Source organism: Lepisosteus platostomus, chromosome 3, assembly GCF_059453375.1.
Source record: "Lepisosteus platostomus isolate fLepPlt1 chromosome 3, fLepPlt1.hap1, whole genome shotgun sequence".
In the NCBI taxonomy this organism is placed as follows: domain Eukaryota; kingdom Metazoa; phylum Chordata; class Actinopteri; order Semionotiformes; family Lepisosteidae; genus Lepisosteus; species Lepisosteus platostomus.
In genome coordinates, this window is record NC_142613.1 from 2286180 (window position 1) to 2307238 (window position 21059).

Sequence of the window (21059 nt, forward strand, 5' to 3'; positions counted from 1 at the left end):
CGGAGCGTGCGGGCTGTTACATAACTCCAGCGCCGTGGGGCGAGCGTCGCTGCCGAGTCATGACAGTTACCCCGGCGCTGTGCGAGTGCGTGTGTGCGGTTCTTCTGCAGCGACAATGCAGCACAGAGCCGAGGAGTCTTTTTTTTCCCCTCTCTCTTCTCTAAAACAGTTGTTCGATTGCATGGGGAGGTGTGCGCGCGTGTTGGGATGGGGGGGCTGACACAAAGTGCTAAGCAGTCGCCATTTTGGCTCCGACTCCAGGGATGACAGGGCTCATTAGAACCCGTTGTACCTTAGAGCCAAAATGGCAGGGAAAGGTTCGGCCAGTTTCACGGTCTTTTTTTCCAGAGAGGTATTGAGTTGGTATTCAGCACCAGGCAAAAAAACACACACACACACACGCAGTTACCCTCACTGACACACAGGCTCTTAGATACAAGCGTCCACCTCCCCCTCTCTCCTCCCACCCCTCTCTCTCTCTCTGTAACTAGCTGAAGAGAAGGGGGGACGAGTCAATAAAAAAACGCATTTTAGTATTTTGCGGCGGTGCAGAATGGCGGAGGTGGACAGCGGGAGCCGTAGCCCGGCTGCCGCCAGCAGGGACTTATCCGCTTTCCTGCGTCGGTTCCGGGGATTGTACGGCAGAACCTGACCGGACCGGACGCGGATATGAACTGCGAGGCGGACGACGAGGTTGCTGCGGGAGAGGCTGTAAACTCGCGTCGGGGAAGACACCCGAATCATCTCACGATCAAGACAGGACTTCACTTGTGCTGAATCCGTAAGCGCTGGGCTCTCCGACATCCCTGCCTTGCCTACACGCTTCCCGGTCGACACGTCCCGATTCCGTGCCGTAATCTGTACGCTTTTATTTCTGAGAAGCGGGGAGAGACGGCCGAATTCACGTCCAGCACATCCAGAATCGATATGACTGTGCGTCTCGGAAGGGCTCCTCGACGTGTGTTGTAATTCTGGATCGACCGATGCATTTCGAGCGCAGTTAGCCGGCGGGTCTGGCGTCTCGGCCAGCGGGCAGGCGGGCTGGACAGTGCCCCCCGGTCCCGGGTTTCTCCGCGCAGCGTGAATCCGCAGACTGCGGGAGAAGTACCGCGGCGCCGCTCTCTCGCCCGGGAGCATGGAGACGGGCGCACCGGAGCGCAGGCGGCTTTCCTTCACGGCCCGGGGTTAAAAATTCACTAAATCGCTGAGTTGGCACCGAGACGCGACTGACAGGACGGAGTCCGCTCGCCAGTCCCGGGGCTGTTGTGGGATCGGCTCGGGGGTGCGGGTTTGGGGGTTTGGTGGAGAGGAGTGAGGGAGTCGAAAAATAAAAAGTATCAGCCGTACCCGGGGAAGAGACCTCTTCTCTCTCTCAACTGTGTTCTCGTTGACTGGCGTTCTGGTTTTGGGGGGGTTCTCGGTTATTTTTTTTTTAAAGAAAAAAAGGATCCGCATTCAGACAGCGTAAATTAAATACGACTGCAAAAATTAAGAAGTCCGTCCACCGCCACCACCCCCCCAAAAAAAGGGAAATTGGGGGGGGGGAGGAGGAGGTGGAGGAAGGCTGGACAGTGAAGAAGGGGGTTCATTGAAGGAACTTTTCAAATAGTCTTTTCTTGGACCGTCTCGCAAGTTTCTCCGAAGGCGCTCGGTGTGTGTCCGGCGGAGGAGATTACAGAGCCAACGGCGTCGGCGGGAGAGCATCCTCCCGGTATGGGAGGGGTGGCAGAGGGAGTTGGGGACTGAGAGAAGAGGGATACTCCCCCGAACCGCCCCCCCGACCTGTATGGGGTGAAGAAGAGACGGGGCTGCCGGACGGACGGACGGACTGTCCGCGAAGCGACTCTGGGGGCGAGGGAGCCGCGCCGCTCTCTCGTGAAATGCGGGGGTCCCGCCGCCTCCGCTCGAGCGCCGGGGAGAGAGCGCCTCCCGTGACCCCGGGGACCCCGGGCGGGACAGGTGACCGAGGAACCGCTTCTTAACCAGCAGGGCACCGGAGGAGCCCCGAGAATTACAGCGCACACGCACGGACTAACTGCCTCACCGGCCAGCTGACCGAGCGCTTCCTGTCCGCTCGCGGGGCCGTCTACACCCCCCCCCGCCCTTCCGGCGCCCCCGCTGCGGGAGGGGAGGGCAGGGCAGGGCGGGACGGGACAGGTGGGCTTCGGCTCCGGGACCCCGGGTCGGATTCGCCTGCCTGTCGCTTTGGGCTCTGGAGCAGCAGCGCCAAGGCGAACCGCCCACCTGATCTGGACCGGCTTGACCTTTGAACTCGCCCCCCACCCCACCCCCCCACCAGCTGTCTTTGAAGTGTCTTGCGAGTTACAGGACAGTTGGGGGGCCGAGAGGGGAGGGGGGAAGGAGTAATCGGGGACCCCCCCCCCACCCCTTTTTTCTGACTGATTTATTTTATTTTCTGTGATCGACAACTTACCGGCAGAGGCCAGCCAGGGCTCCCCTTCACCCTCCCGCCCCCCCCCCCCCCCCCCCCAACAACACCACCCCCTCACCCTTCCTCGCGGGGTGACCCTGGGGTGCGTGCCGGAAAGGGGGCGGCCATGGAAGGGGGCCAGGGGACCCCCGAGAGCCCCAACAGGGCCGTGGAGTACCTGCTGGAGCTCAACAACATCATCGAGAGCCAGCAGAAGCTGCTGGAGACCCAGCGGCGCCGCATCGAGGAGCTGGAGGGGCAGCTGGAGCGGCTCAGCCAGGAGAACAAGGACCTGCGGCTGGACCGGCACCAGCAGCAGCACCACCCCGGCCCGGCCCGCGCCGAGGCCCAGAGCGCGCCCCCTCCCCCGCCGCCCCCCGCCCCGCCCCGGGACCGCCGGGCCCATGCCCGCCTGACCAGGGGGCTGTCCTGCGGGTCGAACCCGGGGGCCGGGGACAGAGAGAGAGCGGACCGGGGAGACGGCACCAGCCCCGCTGCCACGCTGCACAGACAGTGAGTCCGGTCCCGGTTCCCCTCGCGCTCGGCCCTGCAGAGCCCCCGCCGTACGCACCCTGCCCGCTGGTGTCCGGCCTAGGCGACCCTCAGGACCGGCCCGCGGCTCGTTTCCAGCTCTGGGTGGGGGTGACGCGGCGAAGCGCGTCCTCAGGGGGTCAGAATGTGACCCCGCCTTCCTGTCCAGAAACGGGCAGCTGTCGGCTCCTGACAGGCCGCCTGCACCAGCGGTCATGAGGCCCTCCGGCCAGGTGCTGCAGTGTTTGTGTCCTCTCTGATGCGTGCTGCGTGTTTTCACGGTCAAGGCTGCTCATTTTAATATGGCGGGGGCTCTTGTGCAGGTGGCCGGGACGGTGTTGTCGTTGTTGCTCTGTGAGGTCGAATGCACTCGTTACTGCTCGGGGGCTGGAGCTCGATCTGAAAGTTAAAGGGCTACATTTTTTGTGTGCGTAGTTTGTGCACCTCGCTCGATCTGTGGGGAACCCCACATATTGGTGCCCTCATGAGGCAGCCGAGCTTGCAGGGAGGACATGTAGTTAGAGAGCGCCTCCTGCTGGTCAGAAGAGGCAGGGCAGCTGAGTGGCACAATAAGCAGCCACTAGTGGCACAATAAGAATCGCCTGATTCACCACCCCTTGCAGGCTGGTCTGGCCCCGGGGTGAAGTCCGCAGAGCCGTGGAGCAGAGTTCAGATGCTGGGGAAAACGTTTGTGTGTGGTAGGAAAGGCTTGCGCTGTTGCAGGGCACAGTTAGAGATCAAAGGGGCAGAAATCACACTCCTGTTGTGCAGCTGATTGTTCCAAGTGCAGGTCCCTGGGGCTACAAGCTCTTGCACAAGTGAGCGAAGCACAAACACAAACGCACTTGTGTGCTTAAGTGACCGTCAGTCCAGATTGATTCAAGATGAGCTAACGAGCGCAGGCTGTTCGTTTCCTGGTGCTGGCTTCCTGACAGCAGCCTGCGGCTCATAGTAAGATGTGGACTGGCTCAGCCTGCTGCTCAGTGGCAGAGTCCAGTTGCTATTGCCGGTCGATTGTGTTTATTTTAATGTGCCGCGTTGGTTGTGGTGCAGGATTTTGCTCCTGTCTGTCTTGTGGGTTATGATTTCTCAAGTATCGAGCCGTCGATGCCTGCAAAGCACCCCTCCCGTCAGAATGTTATAATTCATAGCTGACATGTAGCTCTTGTGCTCTTCAGTGTACAGGCTCCCGTTGCACAGCTGTCCGGTCCGTTTCAGGTTTTGCCGAAAGCTGCGCACTCCCGCACAACCTCCACAAGTCCGCCTACGTGCTCATTTCCTCCATGATAGTAGGTTTGTGAAATGCGGCTGCACCTGGTGTTGGCTTACAGGAAAGTGCCTGCCTGCAGCTCCCAGCAAAACCTGGAATGGATCACGCAGCTCTGCACTGGGAGAGGTGTTCCTCCAGCTGTCCGTCTGTCCTAGCTGGTGCTTTGTGCTGTGCTGCAGTGGAGGGGCTACAGCGTGCCACATGCCCACCTTGCAAGTTTGTGTGTGTGTGAGAGTGACAATGCATATGCCCTGATCTGCGTGGTGCTTCCTGTTTTGCACGGTGAATTTAACAGCCTCATCCAGTGAACCGGCTCGTGATTCAGTTTTCCCAGCGTTGATATATTGAACAAATTAGCCTAAATAGTCTGTTTATGTGCAGCTTAGAGTTAATGTATTCCTCATAGTGTTCAGGCAGGACCGGCACACAGCATAAGCAGAGCTCTCGCCTCCTGGAGTCTGGGCTGTACCGATGAACTGGCACAGCGGCAGTCCAGACGCAGGCTGAGTTTCCATTAAGGGTCTTAAGATAGACCAGTGTCAGGCTATATTAATACTGCACAGATAACCTCCAGATAGTTCAATAATCCTTGTGTTTTACTGGGGATTGTCACATTCAGAGAGTTTGTTCATGCGATTGTTAATGCGCTGTTTGCTTGATTGTTAGAGGGTTGGAAGTAAGACTCCCACTGCACAGCAGTCTGAGCCGTTCCAGGTTTTACAAGCTGCGTGGCTCTTGTACATAAGCCAGTACCAGTTGCTGGAGATTTCGAGCTTGTTAACCATATGTGGGTTCATGTACGTACTGTACCTAGGCAGGCAATGTTAAAGTACTGCTAATACAGTACGGTACATACAGTATTTGCCCCTTTTGTTTTTTATCACAGCAAATCTGAGCTAGAGCCCTCAGCTTGTGAAAGCTGAACTGGGTCTAAGCGGTATGCAGTGGGAGTCTCACTCCCAGATGGGCTGGAAAACGTCTTGCGAATCCCAAGCGCTGTGACTCACCGGTGGCTGTTACGAGCCAGTGTGAATTCGGTGTTGTTAATGGAGCCCTGGTGAACTAGGGGTTACAGATTTAAAGGTTTTTAAGCATCAGCCATGTCATAGAGAGAAATGAAAGGACCTGGTGTGAGAGAGGAAAGGGTTTCCTTATGTCGCAGTGTTTTCACTCTGTATCGATTCTAATGAGGAGCAAAGCTGTTTTTTAACTCAAACGGTCATTTCGCTTGTTCACATCAGAAATGCCCGACACTCGTACACAGGAAAATTGCTGTATTGTCTTTTCCTGTGCGTTGTTTTTATATGGTCTTTTATGCCCTGAAACCAGATAATCGTGCAGCTCTAACTAGTGAACTCTAGTTTAAAGTGTGAACGTGTGCAGTTTCAGTCCGCCCTGTCGTCCGGTCTGGGAACAAGCTCGTGGGGAGGACTTTTCGGGTCCACAACAGAATGATCTCACGAGAGTGCCAAACCGTCTTTCGTTTTGAAAGTCGAATTTGTTCCCTGGAAGTTGATTTTCCCACAGACGAACAAGCTCATTTTTTGTAGTAAACTTGTCTTTTCTTTGTGTGAGCTGTTCAGTCAAATCCCAGAAAATGACAGCTACGATCTACTCTTCAAAATCAAAAGGCAAAAACGTCTAGATTAATTTATAATGATGAGATTTTAGATTTTGGAAAATATGTGCAAGATATAAGCAGATATCCTAATTGTTTTGAAGGCTTTATCTGGTTAATGAAATAATGCTAACATATGGTCTGTAGCTCCTTCAAAGCTGCCGTTTTCTGAAAACCATCAATGAGGGTGTTTTATAGAGAGCAGGTCTCAAACACCAGGTGTAGTGAAAGTAATTGTCAGGATAAAACATTCAGGACAAGTTGCTGATTCCCACCTTTCGGGAAAATCCCGGATGAGATTTTGGGATCATGTTCCTATTAACAGCCATTAACTAAGATGGACTTCATTGACTTAGACAGTCGCCTTCAGTGTCCTCTGATGGTGAAGAGAACCATCCCATCCCAGACTGCTTCCAATAGGATTATCTCTGCTGTTCTGTGTGCCTCCACAGTTAGAATGAAGCACTTTACACCTCAGAGGACTCTGCTTCACATCGCACTTTCACATCACATCCCAGCTGGGTGACACACAGCTGCCGTTCTGCACAGCAGATCCAGATCAGGGCGCAGGAGTGAGAAATTACTTCCCCAGCTGAATTCAGGGGGAGCTTTTAGGGTACCAGAAGTGCATTTATCAGGAACCCCTACTCTCACTCCCAGGAGCCGGAGTGAACACCCCTACCCTTATGAACAGTGTCATGGTATCTTCAATGATTATATTGTCTAGTCAGGGCATCGGTTTAATGTCTCATTTGCAGGATATAGTCTCCTACAGCACAGTGTCATCCTATTTGAGCATTAGTTTGGGAATTCTGGTCCAGATGGAATAGTGCCACCTACTGGTGTACGTACACCACTTGCAACAGAAGCACGACTTTCTTGGAGGTCTTCCATCTGAGTACGAACCAGGCCCAGGCTGGCTTAGCTTCTGAGATCTGATGGGATCAGACTTCAGGGAGGTGCGGCCCATCCCACCTACTGTTAGATGAGACAGTGCTGTCTGCCACACCCAGCAGTGTTCAGACCCATAATTAATAATAATAATTACCTTCAAATAATAATAAAGACCCATGATGCTCTTTTGCTGCAGTACCGGCAGCTTCGAATCCTCTGTGGGCAGAAAAAAAACCACAGAGCACACTTTCTCTCTTGGTGCAGAGCTGTGCAGTTCTGGCCCCTTGTCATCAGAGCAGAAGAGCTAGGCGCTGAAACGCTTAAAAAAAATCCCAGCCTTCAGCACTTCCTTCTGATGTCTCAGCCAGCAGCAACTAGACAAGTTTAGGTTTGGAGGAATTGTCATATGGAGAAGCTTTACTGTGCTGCCATGGAATTAGACCATGATAATTCTGTAAAGGTTTTATCGTCTAATTTGATAAAAGACATTGGCCTTGTGCTGCCCTACACTTATGAACTGTTCCTACCAGAACTCAGTGTGCCAGATAGTCTGCAGTACAGCACAGGGCATGCTGGGAGTCCCGGGAGGGCATGCTGGGAACCAGCAGAAATGGGAAGAAGCTGGATGAAAAAGTCCTGCATGGTCTGGCCGATGGCTGGAAGTCTGAGCAGGGTCAGGTGTGAGTGAAGCCACGGTGGGGGGGTGGAGGGGTAATTCAGGGGGAGCTGTCTGGGCCTAGGGGGGCAGAATCGACTGGATTTCCGCCAGCGTATCTACACCTTCCGCAGTGGGGGGGTGTAAACTGTAGGCATTTTTTGTGAACGTGCCCGTAAAAAAAAACAGCCAGTCCTGCACAGCTCTGGCAGAAAATCCTGCAGGACTTGCAGAAAGATTCTCGTGCCAGAAATCCTCACAGATTTTCCTGCAAGAAAATCAATCTGTTATTTTTCACGTTACCAAAAAAGAGACCTGAAAGATCGTCCCTGTGGAATTCCTGAGGGGATTCTACAGGATATTTTACAGAAATCCTGCTGTGTTTGTGCATCTGTGTGTATGTGTGTGTGCATTGGTGCAGGAAGGCAGTGCTTTCTGTGTAGGAGATCTGTTTAACATGCCAGAGAGAGAGAGTGAGTGTGTGGGTGAGATACAGTAAGAGAGAGACCCTGCAAGTTAAATAAGTTCTTTTTTTTTTCAAATTGCAATAAGCCCAAGCCTCCTGTTTGCTCTAATAAATGAGGTGGTTTTTCTTCCTCTTAGGGCTTGCATTTTCTAATAGGCACCGACTCAGAGCTGCGTTTGAAATCCCCAGTCGTAGCTGCAACTTTAACCCCTTGGGTTCATTAAATATCCTATATAGCCGTATTAACAAAAAGAAATTGAAGGTGTTTTTTTTAGCTGCGCGATGAATGTTCTCCCATTCCCCCTCTGGTTAAAATAATCTCATCTTCAAACAAAGTCATCGTGAAACCAAGGCAACGTGCGTGTGAGGAGAGGATTCTGGGCCCAGTGAATTGGGCCAGTGCTCTGGGGTGGATGGGGCTAATTTTCAGGCCCCTGTGGCCCCTCCTGTCGCTGCCCCCAGCCGGACTCCACCTGCAAGAGCACCTGTGGAGGTGATGGACACAGGAGAGGGTTAAACAGAGGTGCAAAAAGATGTAAAATAATGTCGTTCGTGGGCAGCATGGTGGCACAGCAGTTAGCAGTGCTGGTGCCCTGTATTCAGTTCTGGACCTGGGGTGCTGTCTGCATGGAGTTTGCATGTTCATGGGAGTTTCCTCTGGATGCTCCAGTTTCCTCCCACAGTCCAAAGACAGGGATTCATTTTTTCCAGGCCCCACGATTGAGACGCCAAGACCTCATTCTCTTCTTGTACAGCCTATCTTAAGGGTGCGAGATGTTCTTCACACGAGCCAGCCAGGATCTGACGCTAGAATCTTCTGCTCCAAAGTCAGACGCCTTGTCCATTACGCCACTGGTCCCACAGTCCAGAGACTGACAGCTGGGAAAGCTGGCCCTAGGTGTGAGATTGTGAGCGTCTGTGTGTGTTTCCCATGCGATGGACTGGCGTCCCATCCGGGGTGTACCCCGCCTGCCTCCCATTGCCTGCTGGGATAGGCTCTGGCTCCCCCTCACCCCTGAACTGGAAGCAGTGGTTAGAAAATGAAAAACAAATCTTTCATTTGGGTTGAAGCGATTCTCCTTCCTGTATCTTCTTGCTGGTTTGGAGCTGTCAGACGTAACCCCGCTCATATTTCATGCCAGCTCGGGAGAACGCTGCCCCCCCCAGGGCTCCCCCACAGACGTTCACGCGTCAGTGACGTGTTCCTCCGACCGCCCTCACACAAGGGCCCCCAGGGTCTCTTTTCAGGGTAGACTGAGGATGCCCTGATACTGTCCCGTCAGTGTGCATCAGCCCTTGGGGAGTCCTGGTCCCCACTGGCCAGTGGCATCCTGCGGACTCGAGCGAGCGATGATCCAAACAGAGAAGCGCTGTTTAAGTGGCCTCGTATATCAGCACAAATTCAGGGCTGTAGAGGTAGTGGGAACATGGCTTTGCGGCTCTGTGTCATTCAACAAACTGCCCCACGGTCTGCTGAAGTACTGATAAGAACTGACTTTGTAAAAACAGCAGGAATTGGTTTGCGCCTAACGAGGTTGTTAAGGGTAGAAGTGGTCATCTTCAGGGAACAGGGTGAAAACGACCGGAGCCTGAAGCTCACGGACCTGTTCTGAAAGGCGGCACATGAGGCTCTACTGTATAAAAGGGTTCGAAAACTGTAGCAGTCAGTCTGCTCTGCAGGGCAGACCCAGCACAGCCCTGCTGAGTGCACTGAGCTCGCAGTGGCTGAATCTGCACAGAGCCAGATCCTGCTCCTCTATTGACGGGTTCATATTGCATGGAAGGCCATTCAGCTCGTCCTGTTTGTTGGCTTTATCTGGGTGTTCGTTCCAGAAACCCCTCCCTCTGTGTCAAGATATTCTCAATGCTTTCTTTATGTGCTTACATGTACTTGGGTCTTGATTTGAGTCATTATGGTTGACTTTATGAATATTGTATGGGATTTAAAATTTCTGTTGCTTTTGTACTTGACTTGGGGTCGGTATCAGTCCAGGATGGGACACAGACACTGGGACTGGGGTATCAGTCCAATACTGGACACAGACACTGGGAGTTGGGTATCAGTCCAGTACAGGACACAGACACTGGGAGTGGGGTATCAGTCCAATACTGGACACAGACACTGGGAGTTGGGTATCAGTCCAGTACAGGACACAGACACTGGGAGTGGGGTATCAGTCCAATACTGGACACAGACACTGGGAGTTGGGTATCAGTCCAGTACAGGACACAGACACTGGGAGTGGGGTATCAGTCCAATACTGGACACAGACACTGGGAGTTGGGTATCAGTCCAGTACAGGACACAGACACTGGGAGTGGGGTATCAGTCCAGTACAGGACACAGACACTGGGAGTGGGGTATCAGTCCAGTACTGGACACAGACACTGGGAGTGGGGTATCAGTCCAGTACTGGACACAGACACTGGGAGTTGGGTATCAGTCCAGTACTGGACACAGACACTGGGAGTGGGGTATCAGTCCAGTACTGGACACAGACACTGGGAGTTGGGTATCAGTCCAGTACAGGACACAGACACTGGGAGTGGGGTATCAGTCCAGTACTGGACACAGACACTGGGAGTGGGGTATCAGTCCAGTACAGGATACAGACACTGGGAGTGGGGTATCAGTCCAGTACAGGACACAGACATTGGGAGTGGGGTATCAGTCCAGTACTGGACACAGACACTGGGAGTGGGGTATCAGTCCAGTACTGGACACAGACACTGGCAGCTGATCTGGCATTTAGTTGCTTTTGTCTGTACGTCTTCAGCTGTGAAGAGTGAGTTCAATCTAATCTCCATCAAGGCTGAGAAGACTGTCTTTATTTTTAGACGTACTAGAAAAGCAAGCAGAAAGCACAACACTTCACACAGACAGGGGATTGAGGTGTAAACAGCTGAGAGCCACTGGAGGAGGGGGTGGAGTGGAGAGAGCCTGGAATGGGCGAGATGTGTGTGTGCATACAGTATGTGCGTTTGTGCAAGTGTATGTGTGCGCATGCGTGTGTGTGTGCGTTTGTGTGTGTGTGTGCGCATGCGTGTGTGTGCGTGTGCGAGCGTGCGTGTGCATGTGCATGTGTGTGTGTGCGTGTGTGTGTGTGCGTGCCTGTGTGCGTGTGTGTGTGTGTGTGTGCGTGTGTGTGTGTGTGTGCGTGCCTGTGTGCGTGTGTGTGTGTGCCTGTGTGCGTGTGTGTGCTTGTGTGTGTGTGCGTGTGCGTGTGTGTGTGTGTGTGTGTGTGCCTGTGTGCGTGTGTGTGGTTGTGTGTGTGCATGCATGTGCACGCACGTGTGTGTGCTCCCCTGCCCTGTGGTTGGACAGACTGGCCTCCACAGTGTCCAGCACCGTGGTGTCTGCAGGAGCAGTATTAACCTGCTGGAGGTTTCATGTTAGAAGGTTGTGTGGAGACGGTGCTGGAGCCGGGCTGAGAGGCAGAGACAGGCGTCGCTGTCGGAGACGGTGACATCGGTTCTCAGCACTGCGCCCGGCTGTGGGTCCAGCTGTCTCTCCAGCGAGCTGCGGGACATCACTGTCCCCTTTCCCGCTGGGAAGAGAGCGAGTGTGTGTGAATGTGTTTGTACGTGCGTGATTGTGTGAGAGACGATTGTGGTCGAAGAGTGAAAGTGTGTGACTGCTCAGATAAGTGAGTGTATGTAAGGGTGTGTAAGTCACTGTGTGGGAGTGAACCTACATGTATGTATATTTGTATGAGAGCTTATGTATGTCTGAGTGTGTGACTGCATTTTTAGGTGTGCGTATGTGTATGAGAGACTAAATGTTTGTGCAACAGTGTGTGAGACCGAATATGTGTCTGTTGTGTTTCAGCTTGTGTGACTGTGAGTGTATATGCTTGTGACTGCCTAAGTCATGGTGTGTGTAAGAGTGCGTGTGTGTGAGTATATATTTGTGTGCACTATTGAGTGATTATAAGTGTGTCTTTTGTGCTGTTTTGGTTTCACATCTGTGAAGGTTTTGAACTTTATTTTTTTTAAATAAAAAGTGGGTTTTTCTATAGAGCTGTTGACAGAATGACGGTCGTTCTGTTCAGGGGTTGTCAGAAGTCGCTGGAACGTATTGGTTGTACTCTCTAACGCTGGTAGTCGGTTCTCCTCCTTTCCCAATGTAAAGGTTTTACGAACCTGCCCGGGAACATTAGGATTGTCCCAGGTCCGTACTCTCTCTGTGCTGAGGGTGGGATCCCTCTGGAAGTGCCTGGATAAGGTCCTGGGCTCACTGAGCTACTGAGGCACCTGGCGAAGCCGAGACTGGCTGAGTCGAGCTCCCGTCATCCGGCACTTTTCAGCTCTTCCAATTTTCCGGTTTCTTCAGCTGGGGAGCTTTGTGTCGGCGCTTAGTTTGAGATGGAAACGGTGAGAGAGGGAGGGGAGAGGAGGAGATGAGATGAGGGAGAGAGGAGGAACTGCGGCAGGGAACCAAGTGGGACGCTGTGCTTCTTTAATTAATGTATTAATGGAAATTAAATACAAGTGGAACGAGGCTGGAGAATAGGAGGCTGCTCCTCTTTAAAGGGAGGGTGAGAGAGCTGTGTGGGAGCACATTGCAGAACAAATTGTCCGGCTCTGCTTTTGATGGGAAAGCTCCTGTGCCACACAGATCCACGCACAAGTGTTTAGGGATGGCTCTGGGACCGACAGTGCTTGCGAAATGGAGTCAAGGTGAAGAGAACAAGGCAGAGTTCTTCATTCCCTGGGCATTTCACCTGTTTGACCACGAGCCTGTAGAAAGAGAAACTGGGCAGGTGAAGGATAAAATAGATTTCAGGCTTGTTTTAACCGCGCACATCTGTCTATGCAAATCTACTTAATACGAGGAAGCAAGCATGAAATCAAAAGACCCACTGTGCTGGCTCGTGCCCAAGGCTGAGCAGGGGAACCTGGGGTTTCTGGGCAATTATTTAAGTTTAGCTTGTCTTCCGCAGCAACTGTCAGTAAGCTTCAACCCCCCTGAATTTCTGCTGCTGCTTCATTACTGCTCTGTGCTGGTGCAGGGAGGTAGTAGGACTCCCGTTGCATAATAATAGTATACTGGCATATACTTACAGACAGAAGCAGAGCTGCCAGGTGTCCGAAACAAGGCTGTTCACCAGTTTCTTAACTGCGAGAAATATTGTTAAACAGGAGCACAGTGACAGAGAGCGTGGGGTGGGTGTGTGTGTGGTGTGTGTGTGAGGAGCAAGGAGTGTGGTGTGTGAGGAGTGAGGTGTGTGTGTGGGGTGTGCAGTGTGTGAGGAGCAAGGAGTGTGGTGTGTGAGGAGTGAGGTGTGTGTGTGGTGTGTGAGGAGTGAGGTGTGTGTGTGGGGTGTGAGGAGTGAGGTGTGTGTGTGGGGTGTGAGGAGTGAGGTGTGTGTGTGGGGTGTGCCGAGTGTGAGGAGTGAGGTGTGTGTGTGGTGTGTGAGGAGTGAGGTGTGTGTGTGGGGTGTGAGGAGTGAGGTGTGTGTGTGGTGTGTGAGGAGTGAGGAGTGTGTGTGGTGTGTGTGAGGAGTGTGTGTGGTATGTGAGGAGTGTGTGTGAGGAGTGTGACGGGTGAGGAGTGTATGATGATGTGTGTGTTGTGTGTGAGCAGTGAGGAGTGTGTGTGGTGTGAAGCGAGAAGTGTGGTGTGTGTGAGGAATAAGGAGTGTGAGGAGTGTGTGAGGTGTGTGTGTGAGGTGTGCAGTGTGTGAGGAGTGAGGTGTGTGTGTGAGGTGTGCAGTGTGTGAGGAGTGAGGTGTGCAGTGTGTGAGGAGTGAGGTGTGTGTGTGAGGTGTGCAGTGTGTGAGGAGTGAGGTGTGTGTGTGAGGTGTGCAGTGTGTGAGGAGTGAGGTGTGCAGTGTGTGAGGTGTGCAGTGTGTGAGGAGTGAGGGGTGTGGGGAACGAGGAGTGTTTGGGGTTCCCACAGAGCAAATACCCCTCCCTCGTTTTCTCTTGCCCTCGCCAGGCCCACCTCTCCCTCCCTCGGCCCGCTGCCTCTGCCTCTCTGTCCCTTCAGCCCTCCTGCTCGCCCCCTCTCCCGCTGCGTCTGTGGAAAGCGGCCAAATGTTTTTAAAGGCAGTCCGCTGTGCGTGTGTCGTTCCAGCCCACCTCCTCTCTCCCATCAGCCCTCCTGAGCCAGCGCCCCGCTGCCCCCCTCTCTCCCTCCCGCGCTCGCCCTCCTCGGAGCGGACAGATGGCGTGTCAGCGTGCGCGCGCTCCTCCCCCTCCGCCGCACCTGCGCGGCCTGGCGCTCGGGTCAGGTGAAGAGGGGATGGAGGGGGGCGGAGAGGAGAGCGTCACTGGCCAGCAGGGGGCCGGCCATCTCTCCTCCGCTGACCGGCCCCTGCCAGGGTGCGATTCATTAACGGGCGCTGTGAGAATTACTGTTCCTGGCTCCTGAAAAAAAGCACCCTGTCTCAGCCGCTGTTGACTGTAAGCTGTGTGTGCTGGCTCAGTGCACGCAGTTCAGACTGCGGCTCGTTAGCGGCTTCTGTTTGTCGGTTAAGAACATGAGAAGGTTTAAAGAATGAGAAGAGGCCAGTCAGCCCTTCGAGCCTGTGTGGTCATTAATAATTGATCCAGGATCTCACCCAGCTGTTTCTTGAAATAACCCAGGGCATCGGCTTCAACAACACGGCTGGGCAGCTTGTTCCACACCCCCACCTCCCTTTGGGTAAAGACGCGCTGCCTCCTGTTCTTGGTTTTAAATCCACCCCCACGAAGTTTCCACCTGTGCCTTTGTCAGTGCGTTTGGTTAGCATTATTTATGCGTTGTGGCTGACGTCTTTATCCGAGATGAATGATGAGGCTTGCAGGGGATATATCCGGTGCATTTTGATTCCGTGATTACAAATCATTGAAGTGTCATACGCCCACATGGTCCAGAAAGCTAGGCAGGCACACACATACACAGCTGGAGTGCGAACACAAATGCAGCGATAACGTGTGGCGCAGGGGCACAGCGGGGGTCATCAGGAGGGCCCACCGCTGTCAGAGTGAGCTGGGGAGTGTCGAGGAGGTGGGGGCTGCTTCCCAAGGGCACCTCACCAGGGAGCAGGAGAATATACGAAAGGGGCACCACTTGGCTCGTCTTGCTCGTGGTTGGCTTGGAGGTTATTGGTCTGGCCTCTTCAGGAAGGATCCCAGCGGCTCTTCTTCCAGCGGGGTAACTTGTTTCAGACCCCCGCAACCCTTAGCGCACAGACGTGCCCCCCCCCCGATCGCAGTCGTAAACGAATCTTCCCGATGTGTCTCTTGTGCCCTTGGTTGCCTGTCTCACCGCCGGCTCCGGTGTGATTCTGGGGTGTTGATTTCGTTGATATTTTAAGTACTTGCCCCGCTTGCCCTTGCGGGAGGGGCAGGGGCAGGAGAGCGTGGGGCAGATATAGAGGGGTGAGTTCTGGAGGGGGAGCAGGCTAGGACACAGGAAAGTAATGAAGGAAGTGCATCCTGTCACAGAACGTATATCCACACCACGTGCCTTAAGAACAGGGCTGCACCAGTGAGTTTCATATGTAGCGTTTAAATCGTCAATATCTAAAGGCCTGGAGCAATTTAACTGTGACCAGTTAAACATGTAACAGGTGTCATGCTCAATTAAGTGCTTTAGACACTATGTGGAACAAAAAGCACAATATCCTTCAGTCCTCAATGGACCAGTGTTCCCTTCGTTGAAATATTACAGTACTTGCGACTTGATCAATTTGCCTAAAAAAGTGTTCCTACTCCCTAAGTAACAGGTGATTTAGGGTGGCCACTTAGAATAACTGGATTGGGGCTCTAATGGGATCAGGGTCGGAGACGCCTGCACTAGAATTGTCTGCCACTTTCTAGGAGTATTGAATACAAAGTCATTTATATGCTGTATATGATTATAAAGCCATACAGCTGCCAGATGTGTACAGAGTTTGACATACTATTATTCTAAGCAAGGAACTGTTGCTGAAGGAGGATACTTCTCTTTCTCTGAGAATTGATATGCAGCTATGAACAGCTTTACTGCATTCCTCTCACGAGGTCATGTAGTATGGTACTGGTCTCTCTGAGACACCAGCAAGTTCCCCCCTGTCCTAGGAAGCAGGATAAAGTGGACAGCCCCAGAGCATTGTGGGAGCATGACCACACACATGGTATTTCCTCAGAGAGCCCTGCCCCCAGGGCATGGGGCTGGGAACCTGAGCCCCAGTGGGTTATTGATTTCAGCTGACATGAATGCAGGAGCTGTCCTGGGTTTCGTATTGACGTATTGATTTGTTGGCTCTGTGGAGTGACTTCCTCAGGAGCCTGGGAGCATAGCTCTCATTCGAAGACGATCTGGGGTGCTGTAGTCCTCAGATGTGTCCCAGATCTGGGCACCCCTCCTGTCTGTACACACACATCTGTTATCTGTTGAAACTGCGGCTCTGTCCCACTTAAGCTGATGCGGTTGTCTAGTCTGAGCACCAGCGCCAAACCACCGTTCCCTGTCTGCATATTCCGGGTCTGGGAGGCTCCCACTAAATGGAATTAGCCTAATTTTTAATTGATCTTTTTATCTCAAACCGCATTTTTTTTTCCCCGAGAAACAAACAAGTAAATTAGTGCTCCACTTGAAAGAATAGCGATTCATTCAAATGAGTGGAAGAGGGACAGAGAGAGTGGAGGAGAGAGACAGAGACGCAGAAAGAGTGGGGGATGAGGAGAAGGTTAAGAGGGGGTGGAGGGATGAAAAGAAATGAATGTACAGAGGTATCGATGGAGAGAGCGAGAGAGTGAAGAGACCGGTTTGGAGGAGGTGGCTGAGAGAGGAAGCTGCACAGAATGTCAAATACGGGAACGATGGGCGAGAGGAGGAAAGAGCAGGAGAGGGAGGTGGACGGTACAGCGAGGGCGGTCATGCCCACCAATGTCCAGTCTTCGCGTCGCGTCCAGTCGGAAGGATGGACAGCTGCGAGGGCTTGGTCATTTCTGCCGTCTCTGTCTCCTGCTCTTCATGTCTCTGTCTTTCCGTTTCCACCTCTCTCCCCCTCCTCCGTGTCCCCCTCCCCACCTCTGTCTCCCTGTAGCTGCCAGTGTCATGAATCAGTCCCCCGGCCTGTTCAGAGATTGATGTCCTTAAACAAAGAGCCCCTCTCTCCTCCCACCTCTCCACTCTCTCTCCTCCCGATCTCCAGCCCTCCACTCCGTGGATAATGACCACACTGCCGCGACCCCTGCTCTGATAATGATGTCAGCCCCCCTAGCACATCCTGTCAGGCAGTGTGAGTAAATATGCAGGGCTGTCTTTAGAAGAAACAGCCTTCCTGTTATTGAAGAAACAGTGGGTCACGTTTCTCCGTGTTGCTTCAGTGCTGTTTGCAAATGCTGAACTAGTGTTACCCCAGTGGAAAAGGAACAGTGGCCCACTGCCTCCTGGGACCTGCATTTGTGTGCTGTAGACACCGCGGTACAACTGTGAACAGAGAGTGTCAGTGTGAGACACTGCAGTACAACTGTGTACAGACTGTGTCAGTGTGAGACACTGCAGTACAACTGCACTGACACTGTACTGCAGTACAACTGTGTACAGACAGTGTCAGTGTGAGACACTGCAGTACAACTGCACTGACACTGTACTGCAGTACAACTGTGTACAGACAGTGTCAGTGTGAGACACTGCAGTACAACTGTGTACAGACAGTGTCAGTGTGAGACACTGCAGTACAACTGTGTACAGTGTCAGTGTGAGACACTGCAGTACAACTGTGTACAGACAGTGACACTGGAGACTTTGCAGTATAACTCTATACAGACAGTGTCAGTGTGAGACACTGCAGTGTAACTGTATACAGACAGTGTAGGTGTGAGACACTGCAGTACAACTGTATACAGACAATGACACCAGAGTCACTGCGGAACAACTGTATACAGACAGTGACACTGGAGACACTGCAGTACAACTGTATTCAAACAATGACATTGGAGACACTCCAGGGTAACTGTATACAGACAGTGTCAGTGTGAGACCATGCAGTACAACTGTATACAGACAGTGTCAGTGTGAGACACTGCAGTATAACTGTATTTAGACAATGACATTGGAGACACTGCAGTAAAACTCTATACAGACAGTGTCAGTGTGAGACACTGCAGTACAACTGTATACAGATAGTGACACTACAGACACTGCAGTATAACTGTATTCAGACAATGACACTGGAGACACTGCAGGGTAACTATACAGACAGTGCCAGTGTGAGACACTGCAGTACAACTGTATACAGACAGTGACACTAGAGACACTGCAGTACAACTGTATACAGACAGTGTCAGTGTGAGACACTGCAGTATAACTGTATTTAGACAATGACATTGGAGACACTGCAGTAAAACTCTATACAGACAGTGTCAGTGTGAGACACTGCAGTACAACTGTATACAGATAGTGACACTACAGACACTGCAGTATAACTGTATTCAGACAATGACACTGGAGACACTGCAGGGTAACTGTATACAGACAGTGCCAGTGTGAGACACTGCAGTACAACTGTATACAGACAGTGACACTAGAGACACTGCAGTACAACTGTATACAGACAGTGTCAGTGTGAGACACTGCAGTATAACTGTATTCAGACAATGACATTGGAGACACTGCAGGGTAACTGTAGAGTATTTGCCAGTGAGTGACGCTAGTAACTACAGTATACAAATGCAATTTTTATGGAAGAGTAGATTACTGGAGTGGGTGACATTAGGTCAGAAGTGCATCTAGCAGCACCAGCATGAATTGTACGAGTTATACTGCCAGTTTTCCAATCCCAATTTCAGAGTGTGCGACTTCAATACCCAATCCCTTTTTCTCCTCTGTTGTTGACGATACGCTTCATTTGTTTAGCCTGGGATTAATTAGTATCACCTGAGTTTAATTACACATGCTCCAGGAGCTGTATTAATTACTATTAGCCACATGGCTTCACAGTGGGAGCTTTGCCAGTCCTCCTGGGGGAGAACTTACCTACGTCTGTGAGGCTGGAGCCGTGTGACAAAAAGCATTATTAATACGAATTAGAGGGCTGGTCAGACGAAAAGGCCAGTCTGGCACAAAAAGGCTTTAAGTCTGAGCGACAGAGACAGGACATCGGCAGATCACTGTTTTTCTTTACACAAAGCGGTGAACATGTCAAATCTTCGATGACTAAGAGGCTGGTTTTGCATGGAAGCTGCCAGCAGGACTCTGTTTGATAGCACCCCTGAAGGACAGAGCACAGGGGGAGCAGTAACACACCCAGGGTGATGGGGCAGAGCTAGGATGTGAACCGGGAACCTCCCAGTGTAATGGAAAGGCCTCTTTTATAGGCATGTGTGAGGTCACATTCCCAACAGGGCTGGGTAGCTTGTTCCATTCTCCCACAACCCTTTGCATCAGGAAGTGCCTCCTGTTCTTGCTTTGTGCCCTCTGGTTCGTGTCGGGCTGTTCCTTGACTTTGTCAGCGCCAGGAGATTGAATACTTGTAACAGGTGTGCCCAAGACTAAACAGGGGAAGGTCAAAAAACTGAAAGTTCAGTTCCTTCAGCCAGTCAGTGAAGGACATTCCTTTAAGTACTGGAAGTTACCATAGCTGATTATGATGGTAAGCATAATTCAGCTTTCACATTTTTAAGGTTATACTGCTTTACCACTTTAAGACATCATCTTATTATAGTCTACTGAAAGAGATGCTCAGTAAACGCATGGAATTCAGTTAACTTGAGAGGGCAGGCATGGTAAAAATGCCAAATCAATGCATGTTGCAGATGCAGTGTTATTGAATCAATATTACTGATGCAGTGTATGTTATAGATACAGTGTTATAGCCCCAGTGTTACAGGCACAACATTATAGACCCATTGTGACACTGACTCAGTGTGTGTTATAGATACAGTGTTATAGAAGTGTTATAGACCCAGTGTGTTACAGACGTAGTGTGTGTTATAGATACAGTGTGTGTTATAGGTACAGTGTTATAGAAGTGTTATAGATCCAGTGTGTTACAGACCTAGTGTGTGTTATAGATACAGTGTGTGTTATAGATACAGTGTAGATAACTGTGTGTCATACAGTGTAATAGAAGTGTTATAGACCCAGTGTGTTACAGACCTAGTGTGTGTTACAGATACAGTGTGTTACAGATACAGTGTGTGTTATAGATACAGTGTTATAGAAGTGTTATAGATCCAGTGTGTTACAGACCTAGTGTGTGTTTTAGATACAGTAAAGATAACTGTGTGTCATACAGTGTAATAGAAGTGTTATAGACCCAGTGTGTTAGAGACTTAGTGTGTGTTACAGATACAGTGTGTGTTATAGATACAGTGTTACAGACACAGTGAATGTTAAAAAGGCAGTGTGTGCTGACAAACAGTTTGTGTCACAGATATAGCATTGTGGACAAAGTGTGTTTTAGAGACACATAACACTGTAGCTGTGCTGCGCTAGCCCTAATACTCTCTGCAGCTCTATTGCTCTCTGAATGCAGTGTTTGTTACAGATAGGGTATTATAGACACTGCGTGTTGCAGGCACAGTGTGTGTTGAAGATGCAGTTTTAGGGACACAGTGTTATGGATGCAGGGTTGTGTGCTCTGATCAGATAATAGTTCTCAGCCTCTCTGGGCTGCTCCGCAGTCATTTTGTGTCCCTTTTGCTGCAGATATGAGTCAGTGTTGCTGCTGTAATTAGATCGGTGTCCTTCCGCCAGAGCTGTAGAAAGGAATGCGTCCCCCGTCCTCACCCCTCCTGTGCCGGCTCTCCCTGGTCCTCCTGGGCCACACCGAATCCGCAGGAAGGGACGTGGCGGCACAGCCCGAGGTCTCACTTCACACCACTGTCCCCCGAGTCAGAGTTCCGCTATGTGTCAGCTGTAGCCGACAATATTTCTTTAGGAATTTAAACACAATTAAACCTTCCGTACAGGTTGTCAGCTGATGACAGGATACAGTCTATAAGATACGGTGTGTGTTATAGATACAGTATTGATATTTGTGTCATAGATACAGTGTTACAGAATAAGAATAATGATGGTGATATTATTATCAAAGTACTATATCTTATTATTATATGAGGTGTTGTAATTATTGTAATAGCATAGTATTAACAATAGGCAATAATATTAAAAGTAATCTTTTAATAAGTCTTATAGTAACAGTAATTGTTGCTACTAATATGTGTAGTGTAATGGCCGTTACAAATACAGTTGTAAGACCAATTTGTCCTTTT

The 21059-nt window shown here is 51.3% G+C and overlaps 1 protein-coding gene across 1 annotated transcript in view; it reads left to right on the forward strand.

The window, feature by feature from the left end:
• The first annotated feature begins 343 nt into the window (after positions 1-343).
• The window catches only part of iqsec2a (IQ motif and Sec7 domain ArfGEF 2a), a 92836-nt gene continuing 72120 nt past the window's right edge, over positions 344-21059 (forward strand). The window contains exon 1 of the mRNA XM_088623802.1: positions 344-2944. Within this exon, the coding sequence (XP_088479928.1) occupies positions 2559-2944 (386 nt within the window). The 5' untranslated portion in view covers positions 344-2558. The remainder of the gene's footprint in view (positions 2945-21059) is intronic.